Source organism: Mauremys reevesii, linkage group 1 (genome assembly GCF_016161935.1).
Source record: "Mauremys reevesii isolate NIE-2019 linkage group 1, ASM1616193v1, whole genome shotgun sequence".
NCBI classification, from domain to species: domain Eukaryota; kingdom Metazoa; phylum Chordata; order Testudines; family Geoemydidae; genus Mauremys; species Mauremys reevesii.
The window spans coordinates 146166636-146179525 of NC_052623.1; the positions used below are offsets into that span (position 1 = coordinate 146166636).

General features: G+C 39.9%; 1 protein-coding gene across 1 annotated transcript in view; it reads left to right on the forward strand.

The window, feature by feature from the left end:
- PDK3 (pyruvate dehydrogenase kinase 3) overlaps positions 1-12890 on the forward strand; it is an 84084-nt gene that overhangs the window by 52685 nt on the left and 18509 nt on the right. The window contains exons 4-7 of the mRNA XM_039518846.1: positions 337-521; positions 2743-2832; positions 10799-10876; positions 11448-11524. Coding sequence (XP_039374780.1) covers positions 337-521; positions 2743-2832; positions 10799-10876; positions 11448-11524 — 430 coding nt within the window. The remainder of the gene's footprint in view (positions 1-336; positions 522-2742; positions 2833-10798; positions 10877-11447; positions 11525-12890) is intronic.

Below are 12890 nucleotides of genomic sequence, written 5' to 3' on the forward strand. Positions count from 1 at the left end.
CTGCAGAATTTGCGAACCAAGCAGAATATGTGACATCTGTTCTGGATTGACAGATAAGAAAGGTCTGGCAAAAACACAATTTTAAATAAATTTTTATGGGACATAACTAGTTATCAAGAGGCCTTGAATGTTTACACTAGTTTGAACATACAGTTGCACGCTAATATATTTCCCTTTAGCATGATGTGTGGTAGGTAGTAATGTAGTTGGACTTTTGTTTCTTTGATAAACTTTTGGAGACTCTGGGGGATAAACAATAAGAAATTCTTATATGTGGTGTGAGATGCAGAGATTCCTGTTACTCTAACATTCTCTTTCTAATTTTGTTTCTTTCAGCTTTTTAGAAGTTTTAATTAAAGTAAGAAACAGACACAATGATGTGGTTCCTACCATGGCTCAAGGGGTGATTGAGTACAAGGAAAAGTATGGCTTTGATCCATTTGTTAGCAGTAACATCCAGTATTTTCTAGATAGGTTCTATACCAACCGCATCTCTTTCCGCATGCTTATTAACCAGCACAGTAAGTAATTGCTTTGTTTTTCAACTTGGAGGAATAATTGGTTGTTGCTTATAAACCTAAAATGACAGCATTGATTTGGCATTCCTCGCACCAATGACTAATTTTAATATTCTGAGGTGAAGATGGTATATGATATATTGTGACAATTGGTTTTTTAAGTAGTGCAGTATTTTTGAGGTGTCTAGAAATTAATCTGAACCACTAAGCAGAATAATAGCCCTGTATTCCAAAGTGATAGGCTTGCAGTGAAACTCCACAGTTCTATTTTGTCAATGTGACTGTACATTTTTTTCACTCTGTTAGCAGATACAGTGTGCAAGGTGATGTATAAGGTATTTTTAGGTACTAGTAAAATAACTGCATCTTCTCTGCCTACCAGTCCGCTCTGTAGATTTGACACGTTTCATCATCAGACACAAAAAAGTCTTCCTCCTTTTCAGTTTTTTTGTGTGTTTGTTCACTGTGCATATTTTAAGAGCTAAATAGTTTCCAGCAAGTTATGCTGTCTCCTGTTGTTAATTCACCAACCTCTTCTTTTTTTTCTTTTCTAAAAAAACTGTATTTCTCACCTGAGAGTTAAATTTTTATTCTTCCCTTTATTAATCAACACAGTTGTTCTGATTTTCACACTTTCCCTCAAATTAGATTCTCAGGTTTGTACTGTTTAAGTATCCATTGTTGGTATTCATCTTGTAGTGTGAAAGGAATTACTTACATAGCTCTCAGTACGAATATTTGTTGCATTTCAAAGTTAAGGTCAATCTTGTGATCTCTTGAAGTGTACATTTGTATCATGGCTCTAGGGTTTCATTCCCTGTCCAGTATTTTTCTGTTTGTGACATCTTAGAAACATGGGCACACTACATATGGTAGGATTATATAGTAGGAAAAAGGTTAAATTCCAGGGTATTTTACTAACAATTACATATGTATCCAGTAACTTTTATTTATAATATGACCAGTGAAAGGTGTTAAATGCACTAGTAGAACAAGGCTAAAAAGATTAGAATAGTATATCCACTTAGCAATAAATCTGGCCAGACATAGAAACAAAGACAACAAAGCTAGATAAATAAAAAGGCCCCTCTTAGAAAATAAATGTTAGGATGAAAACTTTATTTATTATTATCAGAGTTTGTAGGTCTAGTCTAAGGAAACCAGTTGCACCCGTTTAACTAACTGTGATGTTAACTGGTTTAGTTAGCTGGTGCAACATTGAGTCTGGACACTCATACCAATTTAAACCTGGCTTATATCATTAGTTTGTACAGAGTTGCAGCAGTTTAACTAAACCAGTTTAATATTACACCTTTAATCAAACTGGGGGAATTTCTTTGTGTAGACAAACTCTAGTGGTCCAGCCTTGATTAGTTAAGGGCAAATGGCTCTTTTAAGTGTTGAAAGAGAGAGAGATGTCTAGGACAAGTTTTGAAAACAGAGGCTTCATGTAATTTGGCCTTGACCCCTACAGAATTTTGTTTAATTTATTGTTGACGAATGGGTGCTAAGTATTAGAAACCTTTTATACTTACAGTTCCTACCTACTGGGACCTTCTTATTGTAACATCCTCATTATTGTAATAGCTGTGTACTGAGATAATTATATGAATTCAGTTGTATCTGTACTGACTCTAGTCCAGGGGTTGGCAACCTTTCAGAAGTGCTGTGCCGAGTCTTCATTTAGTCACGCTAATTTAAGGTTTTGCGTGCCAGTAATACATTTTAATGTTTTTAGAAGGTCTCTTTCTATAAATCTATAATATATAACTAAACTATTGTTGTATGTAAAGTAAATAAGATTTTTAAAATGTTTAAGAAGCTTCATTTAAAATTAAATAAATTAAAATGCAAGCCCACCGGACCGGTGGCCAGGATCCCAGGCAGTGTGAGTCCCACTGAACACGCATGCCATAGGTTGCCTACCCCTGCTCTAATCTATCCCCAGAACTATGAGACTTTCTCTTTCTTCTGGATAGACATAAATGGACTCCAATGCATTCATTTCTCACATCATATCAGATATTGCAAGCTATAATTACTAAACAAAGTGTTTTTTTTCTAGCAAGAGGGCAATAGTCTTGATCAGGGACTGACATTATGGAGGAGTATCTTTTTGCAGCGTGACACTGAATCTTGTCAACACATTGTCTGATTTAACTTTTTTTATGTTAGTTAAGTGAATGGCTATTACATTTAAAACATCAGCTTTTTTTCCTCTTAGCACTCCTTTTTGGTGGAGATACTAATCCTGCTCATCCCAAGCATATTGGAAGTATTGATCCTACCTGTAACGTGGCTGAGGTAGTGAAAGGTAAGTAGATAAATTTAATATTTGTATTGTTTCAAACCCCAATTTACAGTTGTACATACATAACTAGTTAAGGTGTCCAAGGCAGAAAATTTATTTCCATTTAATTAAAATTTTAAAAAACCTCTAAGGAATTATACACATTCAGTTGCTTATAGCGAGTCCATAAAAATATCAAAGTTTCTAATAATATTATTAATATCTAGCTCTTACAGCACTTTTCATCTGTGGATCTCAATGTACTTGACTAGGAAGGTGGGTACAGTTATCGCCTTTTTACATATTGGGAAACTGAGACAGAGGTGAAGTACAGTCTTGTCCAAGGACACCCAGCAGGCCAGGGGCAGAACTAGAACTGGAACTAGAACTCATGTCTCTGTGTCTTAGCCTGGTGCTTTATCTACTAGATCACACTTTCTAGTAGCCTCAAAATCCAAAAATCTGAAACTAGTGGAATGTTAATATAGCTACAAAAAATAGAATTATAACTTTATTTTGTACTACAAGGACAGATTAAAGTTTTTTATCCTTTTCTTATGTTTGATGTGGTTATTAAATTATTTTCCAGAAAGTATTTAAGAATACATATTCTACTTTCTAAAGGAAATCAAGGGTATAGGTAATCATCTGTTCTTGTACAATTATTCAAGTAAGGCTCTACAATAAAGAAACAAACACCATAAGAAAGTGACATTATAATTACTCCTGGGGGAACTCTGTCGCACTGCGTGCACACATAGTTAATGAGCCAGACATAATTTTAATTTTTTTGTGCAGAAAAAAGCTTCTGCTGGAAAGTTGCTGCAGTTACACCTTTTGCTCATCAGAGAGCGCTTTGGTGCTAGAACAGAGCAGCCTCTCCCATCAGTCCCATCAGAAAATACTGTAACTTCACTGGAAAGTTGCTGCAGTTCTGCCTTTTGCCCACCAGAGGGCACTGTGGAGATAGAACAAAGCAGCAGCTTCCAGCCATCTGGGGAAGAGAGAACCTGCCTTTTTGGGGTGCCTGTCGGGCGAGGTCAGGGGACAGGAGCTATGAGGAGACAGACAGCATGATGCTGCTGGGGGATTGGACAGGGGCTCATAAGGGCTAGTGAGGGAGGACAGACTGGGGCAGGGGCTGAATGGGAGTGCAGGCATAGGGCCACCGAGGGGAGGGAGGTGCAAGGCCAGATAGGGAGATGGGGGTGTCTAAGTGGGGGCACAGAGACACATGGGAATGGTGGAGGGGGTGCAGGGCCACATAGGGACAGGGTTTGACTGAGTGCGGATACCGAGATGTGTGGAGATGGAGGACAGGGATAGCTCAGTGGTTTGAGCATTGGCCTGCTAAACCCAGGGTTGTGAGTTTAGTCCTTGAGGGGGCCATATAGGGATCTGGGGCAAAAATCTGGGGATCGGTCCTGCTTTGAGCTAGACTAGATGACCTCCTAAGGTCCCTTCCAACCCTGATATTGTATGACAGGGAGAAGGGGTGCAGGGACACCTGGGTATGGGGGAGGAGGTGCAGAGCTGGATGGGGAGAATAAATGTGGGAGTGGAGGGATACATGTGGACAGGAAGTTCAAGGACACATGAGGGACAGGGGCAGATGTGCCTGACTGAATGGAAGAGACTAGGGGTCAGCCAGGGTCTGCATGGGGGAAGCTCCCTAACAGTCCCTCCCCACCCCTGCAAAAAACCTGTTTCATACCTGTTTCAACCACCCATACCCAACAACCCTCGAAGTTCACACGCAGGCTCCTTTCCCAGCAATTACTTCCTTCTCCCTCAAGTCCGCTGTTACCCCAACTCCCCCTAAGCCTTTGCACTGCTTCTGAGGGGTGCAAGAAATATATTTCTGTATTGCACTTTAAATGAATTATTACTCAAAGTACTGTATTAATAACCCTGAATCTTTTTTGTTGTCTGTAACAGTACAGACATACAAACATTGGGTATCTATAAGTGTTATCTGTGTATGGAATGTGTGTATCTGAATTCTCAGTTGATATATTCCCATGTGAAGACATATTTTGTCCAACTATGCCAGGATGTAATCTAGTGCAAGAATATTGGGATGCCATATGAGAACTGGTGTTGGGCATCAAATCTTGATCTTCAGTTCTTGGGTTGACAAGGGCTATGAACATAGTGGAAGCATAACCATTTTACACTCATGAGAGGAGATATCTCTTCATGCTGTTCTCCATTGATCTGATTTCCTCCATATTAACTCAAAGAGCAAAACTGATCGCCTCTAAGGGAGTGTGACCACAATGCTTTAAAAGAGGGAAGAAAAATGAAGAAAGTAGTTGGCGGGAATCCTTAGTGCTAGGAGAGGGTATTATGATCCTTATGAAGGAAGGAGAGACACCACATGAGAAACTAGTGGAACACAAAGCACCTTTTTAAAACTACAGAATCTATCCATGCTCGTACTTGAAATTTTTATTTTGATATATGCTATAAAATACATAATTTATGTAAGCAACAGTATAGAAGTTCAAGTATATTAAAAAGGAAGAAAAAAGACATGCTAAACCCTACAGAACAAGTTTGTTCAGCAAGCCTCTAATACAGCAGAATTGCAAAGCTTTTTTCAATATTTAAGTAGCAGCTGCCTAATATATATACTAATTCCATAGTACTGATTGCAAGTGAAACTGTATTCAAGCAATGTGGTACTTTATTTCACCCTTTGTTATACATTTGTGTATCAGTTGATGTGTCTGTAATGTTTCACTTACAGTCTTGCTGCTTTATAAGCATTTGAAATTAATGTTAACCTTATCCGAGTTTTGCTTTTGGAGTAAGTGACTATCTCAAAGTGACCTCATTTTTACTGAGCTTTTTTAAAAGGAGTTTTTGAATGTTTGGTGAAACCATGTGAAATGTAGTGTATGAATTATAAATAACTATAAATTACAAAACTTGAGAATAAATTATAAGAGTTTGTGTTATTTTGATATCAAAGAATTCTAACCCTATAGATTCAGATTTTCTTTCTTTTTTTATGAAGTCATTGCATTTGCAAATTCTTCATAAATTAGTGTTTTCCAGTATAGATTGTAATTGGTGAAACAGTTTATTTTTATCAGTTAACAATGGCTGCCTTATAAGAAGTGCTGTTTTGTGCAGTGTGTTTCCAAGATAGCTTGTGTGCATTGTGTTGCAATTTTTTGTCAGCAGGTGGAGATATGGCATAGATTGCCAAAGCAGGAAATATAATCAAAATGGATTCTTGATGTTCCTTTGATTTTGTTTTCCTGTTCTAAACCATAGTAATTATTGATGCCATATTGATGAGTCTTGAAATTTAAGCTACTGTATTACAACATTCAAATCTAACAAGTATTGATCACTTGGGCATGGCTATATAATCCTTGAGTTGTTTTGTTATAGTGAGACAGTAGCACCACTAGTTAAAGATGAGACTAGAGTTGATGAATAATTGTTTTTTGATTCAGTGGCTGAGCTGAAAAATTAGAAGGGGGGGAATAAAACAGTTTCAAACTGAAACTTGAATTTATTCATTTTTTCTTGATAAAACAAAAAACTTAAATTCTTTTTATTAAGGTAAAATGAAATATTTTTAATATCAATTTGAAATGATATATTGAAACAAAATGTTGATATGAAATGACATTTTTTAAATTTTCATTTTGGGTTTTTTTTCCAGCTAAAACTATTTGCTGAATTTGACCCAAATTCTCATAGTTTCAGTACCCCTCAAAATGCATTTTCTTGGGAAATTTACTGCGTATTTGCCAGTCACCCACCTCTAGTTGAGACTAGCTTACTGATTTTTCTAAGTGTGCTAAAATCCACATGTTTATTTGTTGAAAGTTGCTGTGTCTTGAGGAGGCCTGGGGCCAGGGTTGGTGTTCAAATGACCTCATATTTTGACTAGGGGACACCCCAAATAGTCCACCAAACCAAAAAACTAACATACTGTAGCCAGTGAACCTGAGAAGTACCCAGATACGGTGAGTTTGAGCTCTGCCCTAAGTAGATTTCAAAGAATGTATATTTTGTGCAAAGAGTCATAGCAGTGTAGGACTGGAAGGGACCTCAACAGGTCTTCTAGTCCAGTCCCCTGCATCCAAGGCAGCACTAAGTAATAACTGGACCATTCCTGACAGGTGTTTGTCTAACCTGTTCTTAAAAATCTTCAATGATGGAGATTCCACAGACTGCTTAGGCAATTTGTTCCAGTTCTTAGCTCCCCTGACAGTTAGGAAGTTTTTCCTAATGTCCAACCTAAACCTCCCTTTCTGCAATTTAAGTTAATTGCTTCTTGTCCTATCCTCTGAGGTTAACTAGAATATTTTTTCTCCCTCCTTCTTGTAACAACCTTTTATGTACTTGAAAACTGTTATCATGTCTCTCCCCCTGCCTCCCCCACCCAGTCTTCTCTTCTCCAGACTAAACAAACCTAGGTTTGTTTTTTTCCAATCTTTTCTCATAGGTCATGTTTTCTAGACCTTTAATCATTAGTTGCTTTCAGCCTGTACTCTGCATGGTCTTCTTCTGGAAGTTGGGCCCTGAGGATACAGTTTCTGGTTTAAGAGCCATGTTCTGAAATGCACATGCGTAATCAGATTTATGTTAGAAGTATTGGCAAGGAAAATTTAATTAATTAATTAGAGGGAAGATGAAAGACTGTAGTAAGCAGCAGCATTCCGTTAATGTAATCGCGATGCGTGCTTCTCATCCTATTCCTGACCAATGGGACTCTGTGATTTAAAAAAAAAAAAAAAAAAGGCAAGTAGCTGTGACTCTCTCAGCAGTGTCTGTGTGATCAAAGGGATTGCTGAGGATCAAGATATGCACCCAGGATAGAGAGCCCTGTTCTAAGGACTGGTGTAAGGTTGACATTGTTACGCAGCACTAAGATACTGCCATTAGACAAAATACACCTCTACCCCAATAGAACGTGTCACGATATAACACGAATTCGGATATAACGCGGTAAAGCAGCGGGGAGCCCCGAGCCCTTTAAAGTGCCACCCGAGCCCTGCTGCTTTACCGCGTTATATCCGAATTTGTGTGGAGCCCCGGGCCCTTTAAATCCCCGCCCGAGCCCCGCTGCCAGAGCTCTGGTGGTGATTTAAAGGGCCTGGGGCTCCCCGCAGCAGCTGGAGCACCAGGCCCTTTAAATCACCACCGGGGAAGCCGGTCCAGTCTGGCACGGCGTACCCGATATAAAGCAGTCTCACCTATAAGGCAGTGAGATTTTTTTGGCTCCCGAGGACCGCATTATATCAGTGTAGAGGTGTAGTAACTTATATTAATCATGAAAAATAAACACGGAAAACACATTTCAAGTTTCTACAATAATTAATTTAAGCTACACACACCATGGATCCACACCTATCAGTTTCACCCTTCTAAGTGAGTTCTTCAAGTGCTTTTCGATATGTGTTCCACTCTTGGTGCCCATGTGTTCCTAGTGCTCTTGAGATTGGAATCTTTTGGCCAGCAGTATCCTTTGGCTCAGGCCTGTATTGTAAGTGCCCTCAAGCCTACCTCCTGAAAGCATAAAATGGCAGGGTGGGACCAACAGTCTTTGAGTTCCTTCTTAATGCCCACGGGTAAGATACAGACTTGCAAGCAATATGTTTTATTTTTGCATATTTGCATAATTAATTTTTAAATTTGTGTAGATAGTTACTGTCGTCAGTAGCTACCGGTGTGGTGCTCTGCTCTGTTCAGTGTTGATATCAATCGTCTGTGTGCATGTGTTCCCTCTGTGTGCTGTCCCAGCTTTGCGCAAATAGCTGACACAGCAGACCCCGAGAGAACCCCCAGTGACCACAGACTCTAGTAAGGTACGAAGGCACATCGGCCAGGTTTATTGTCAAACGAAGCACAGTAATAGTTCCCTCTAGACTTTACTCTACAGGACATACTACGAATATGTGCCCCCTGGCAATGGACTCAGCTCAGTCAGTGGCGTGACTTTCCACTGCCCCTTAGGCTGGACAAAGACATCCACTCAGAGGTGTATTCTTATACAGAGGTACAAACAAGTTACACATCACTCCTGACGTATTGAGGTGCAACCCCTCTATGTAGCAAGGTACAACCCCTTTACGTAGTAAGGTGCCGCCTCTCATCTTGTACATGCTGGTTCGAACAAAACAACTCTATCCATCATATTACCCTTTTGGCCCTGTCATTGGGATGGGTCAGCTTGTTCCTTATTATCTGTGTGGAGTGTACAAGTATGCGAATGTTCTGATATCTGGTGTCCAGTACCTTTTAGGTATGTCTCTTTTTGCCGCATCAGCCCTTTCATTGCCAGCTTCTGTGAGCAGGGCCTGTCTCTGGCTCACAGCTTAACTTTGCTTTATGTTAGCAAAGTCTTGACCATTACTTTAGTTCAGGCCTTAGGCCTCATACTGGGCCTCTAATATCAAGGTTTATATCTCAGGACCTCCTCTTACTACAGTTACTTTTAGAATAGCTGTAGTATAGTTTTGTTAGTTAAGTGTATGTTGTTAGGTTTCTTTTCAGGTAATGCTTTTAAACACTTTTTTCTGTTATCTGGCACTGGGTCTTCAATCCTCGTGGCTGAACAAACATCTCCAAGCAGTTTTAAGTATTGCTAACTATTGTAAGCAAGACAGCTATACCGCTTAATTGTGGCCATTTAAAATGTTTATTTTTATATTCACTGAGCGGCATATCATGAGCAAATGTTCTGTTGGTTGTTCATTTTCATAACAAACTCAGAAAACAAGAGAAGCTCACTGAAACCTTTTTTCTCTTGGATAAATCTGAGACCAGCCTCTGACCTGGGTAAACATGATCCATCCAAATCTGAGCAATCTTCTTCCAAGAGTTCCTTAGTAAGCACTGGGTCTGCTACCAGTTTCTGGGATCCTGCCTCTTTGATGCATGCTACAGCAATTTCTGCTTCCCAAGTCATCATCCCACATCGGTACCAAGCTGCACTAGAAGCTTGGCACAGAGTGCACATATGGTGTCTGTAAGGGTTGTCCCCAAAGAAATTACTGTGTTTCCTGTTCCACCATTAGAGGAGTATTCCTTTTCTTTATCAGCCTCAGACCAGAGTATGGAGGCTTCTCCTAATGACTCCTGAGTCTACTATACCTCGGTCAGAATTCAGTGTACCTGTGTATAACATAAACACAGGGATTATAGGGAGGGATGTTCTATCTGGTACTCCCCAATCCCCTTTTCGGCTTCATACACAGTTCACCTATGGACCTCACCCCTGCCTTGACTGGGCTTTATGCAGTCTGTTTCCAAAACTCGATTTCTGTAAAATTGGAATAATCCCGTAGCGTAGACATATCCTTAGTGAACGGCAGCTGGCCTATACTCAACTACTTTCACCTACTCTGCTTAAACCAGGGTTTCTCAAACAGGGGTCGCCACTTGTGTAGGGAAAACCCCTGGCGGGCCGGGCCGGTGTGTTTACCTGCCTCGTCCACAGGTCCGGACGATCGCAGCTCCCACTGGCTGGACCTGCAGATGAGGCAGGTAAACACACCGGCCCGGCCCACCAGGGGCTTTCCCTACACAAGCGGCGACCCCTGTTTGAGAAACCCTGGCTTAAACCATCCCAGAGTTGCCAGATCTTGTAACCCACCCCTTGGCTCTTGTCCTAAGGATGCCTTTTGCCTGGTTGTGTGCTGTTAAAAATGCTCTCATACTACTATATATTTCCAAGGCAAGATGACTGTTGTTTGCCTCTACTTGCACAACCCATATAACTCAGTACTTCCAATAGTAAATCCTTTTTTAAGATAATGTGCCCTTTCTTGGGGGATGGGAACATAGATATACAGTAAAAGTAACATGAAAATGCACACTGATTTCAGACTTGTAAATCAGTGCCTAAAAAGTCAGATATCTGCTTGCAGCCTTGTTATTCTGAGATGTTGAATGAACATTGCTAGCCTTTTTGTATAAATGCAGAATTCGGGATAAAGTATGCTGCTTTATTCTTTCACAGATGCTTATGAAACAGCTAAGATGTTGTGTGAGCAGTACTATCTGGTTGCACCAGAGTTGGACATTGAAGAATTCAATGGTAATAGGAAGTTCATTTTATTTTAAGGGCTGTAAGGGGGTATATAAGTTTAATAGAACAAGTATAATTGCTAGCTGTTGTTTACTCAATAGATAAGTTTTTAAACTGAGTTACAAAGATCATATACAGAGATGTCTCTTTCCTTGCCCTCCTAATTACTCTCCCTTCTGGGGCAGCAAAGTTAATTAGTTAAATAAAGTGACTCCAGTGGTAGGAGTACCCTAACATAGAGGAGCATTTGTTTAATTCTTGATGCTGAGGAGAAAGTGCTGCATGGTGAATCAAATATCACTTCCGGCAGCTGCATTTGCTTTCTTCCGAGTTACCTTGTGTAGGTAATTACCAGGCCTGATTCTACTTACCATCTGATATGACTGCATTCTGTGTTTAATCGTGAAGTATGTTTTCAAGTTCTACTATTACATGTTTGGAAAGTGAGAGAGAACATAGTTATACAGTTGTCTTTATTTGTTACAAATTCAGCTTACTACAGTAGATGGAGTGAATTGTGATACCATAAAGGGAATATTGAAAAAACTTTTTAGCTAACTGAAATTTTATTTATTTCTAGCTAAAGCTCCAGACAAGCCTATTCAAGTAGTCTATGTACCCTCACATCTGTTTCATATGCTATTTGAGTTGTTCAAGGTAGGTAAGATTTATTAATGCTCTGATTGTAATTGCATGTTGTAGTTAAGATTCTTCTCAGCCATTATGTTTGGAAAAAAAATTCTTCCTCGCGTTCTCATATTTTTTTGTTTTTGAAAGTTTGGAGTGATGTGATGACAGTTAGCTCTTGAGCCCTTCCCTAGTGCACACACTTCAAACGCTCATTTATTCTCCAGTGATGGTTGTACCCTTTTCTGCATTTGGTTAACTCAAAACAGCTTGTGGTAAAATTTCTAACACTAACCTTCATGGTACAGTACAAGACCTTATTATTTTGCTTAGGATTTGTGCCTTATTGGATGCTTTAAAGCAGGGGTCAGCAACCTCTGGCACGCGGCTCGCTAGGGTAAGCACCCTGGTGGGCCAGGCCAGTTTGTTTACCTGCTGCGTCGGCGGACTGCAGCTCCCACTGGCCACGGTTCGCCGTCCCAGGCCAATGCGGGTGGCGGGAAGCCGCGGCCAGCACATCCCTCACCCGCGCCGCTTCCCGCCATCCCCATTGGCCTGGGACGGCGAACCGTGGCCAGTGGGAGCCGCGGTCCCCCGAACCTGCCGACGCGGCAGGTAAGCAAACTGGTCTGGCCCCCCAGAGTACTTACCCTGGCGAGCCGCTTGCCAGAGGTTGCTGGCCCCTGGTTTAAAGGCTGGGATATTTGGGTGGCTGCTAGTGTTCCTCTTGAGGGATGTCAGTTTTCTTTTTGAATGGTTTAACTTTTAAAAAATTGTTTACTAATTTTCAGAATAACTGACAAGTTAAACTGTAAAGCAGAGAGAATAGGAGAGACATTAAACTGCAAAAATTGTATGTTTTGTGAAATAATGTGCAAGTTCCCTGAAAGACATAATTGCACACATTTTATAAATTAAAGAAAACAAATAAATTCAGTAGAAAGCAATGTGGAGTTTTTCCAAAGAATATATTTTTCTTTTTGTGTTCTCCATTAATGTGCATGTACTTGACTGCTATCTTTCCCCTGTCCTGTCATGAGTTATATCATATGTGACTTTCTCTAGGACAGAGTTGGTGCGAATTTGTGGAGTGATGCTGTAGATGTGTTTGTAAAACTATAAAATATCATTTGTGCACTAATATAGAAGTCAAACACACAGTAGTAGCTTTAAGTGGTGTTACATTTGTGATGTACTGTGAGTGCAAATTGCATAGATTAAATGACTGCAACATAACAGTTTTGATGTGGATCAGGCACATTAAGGCTTTACTATACTTCTGTTGCACTTATTTTCAAAGTATAGTGATTTATTTCATCTATATGACTAATACAAGTGTTAATGTCTGTACTGTCGAGGTGAGCAGTGTTGGTATGTATGAGTAATTTAATGTAGA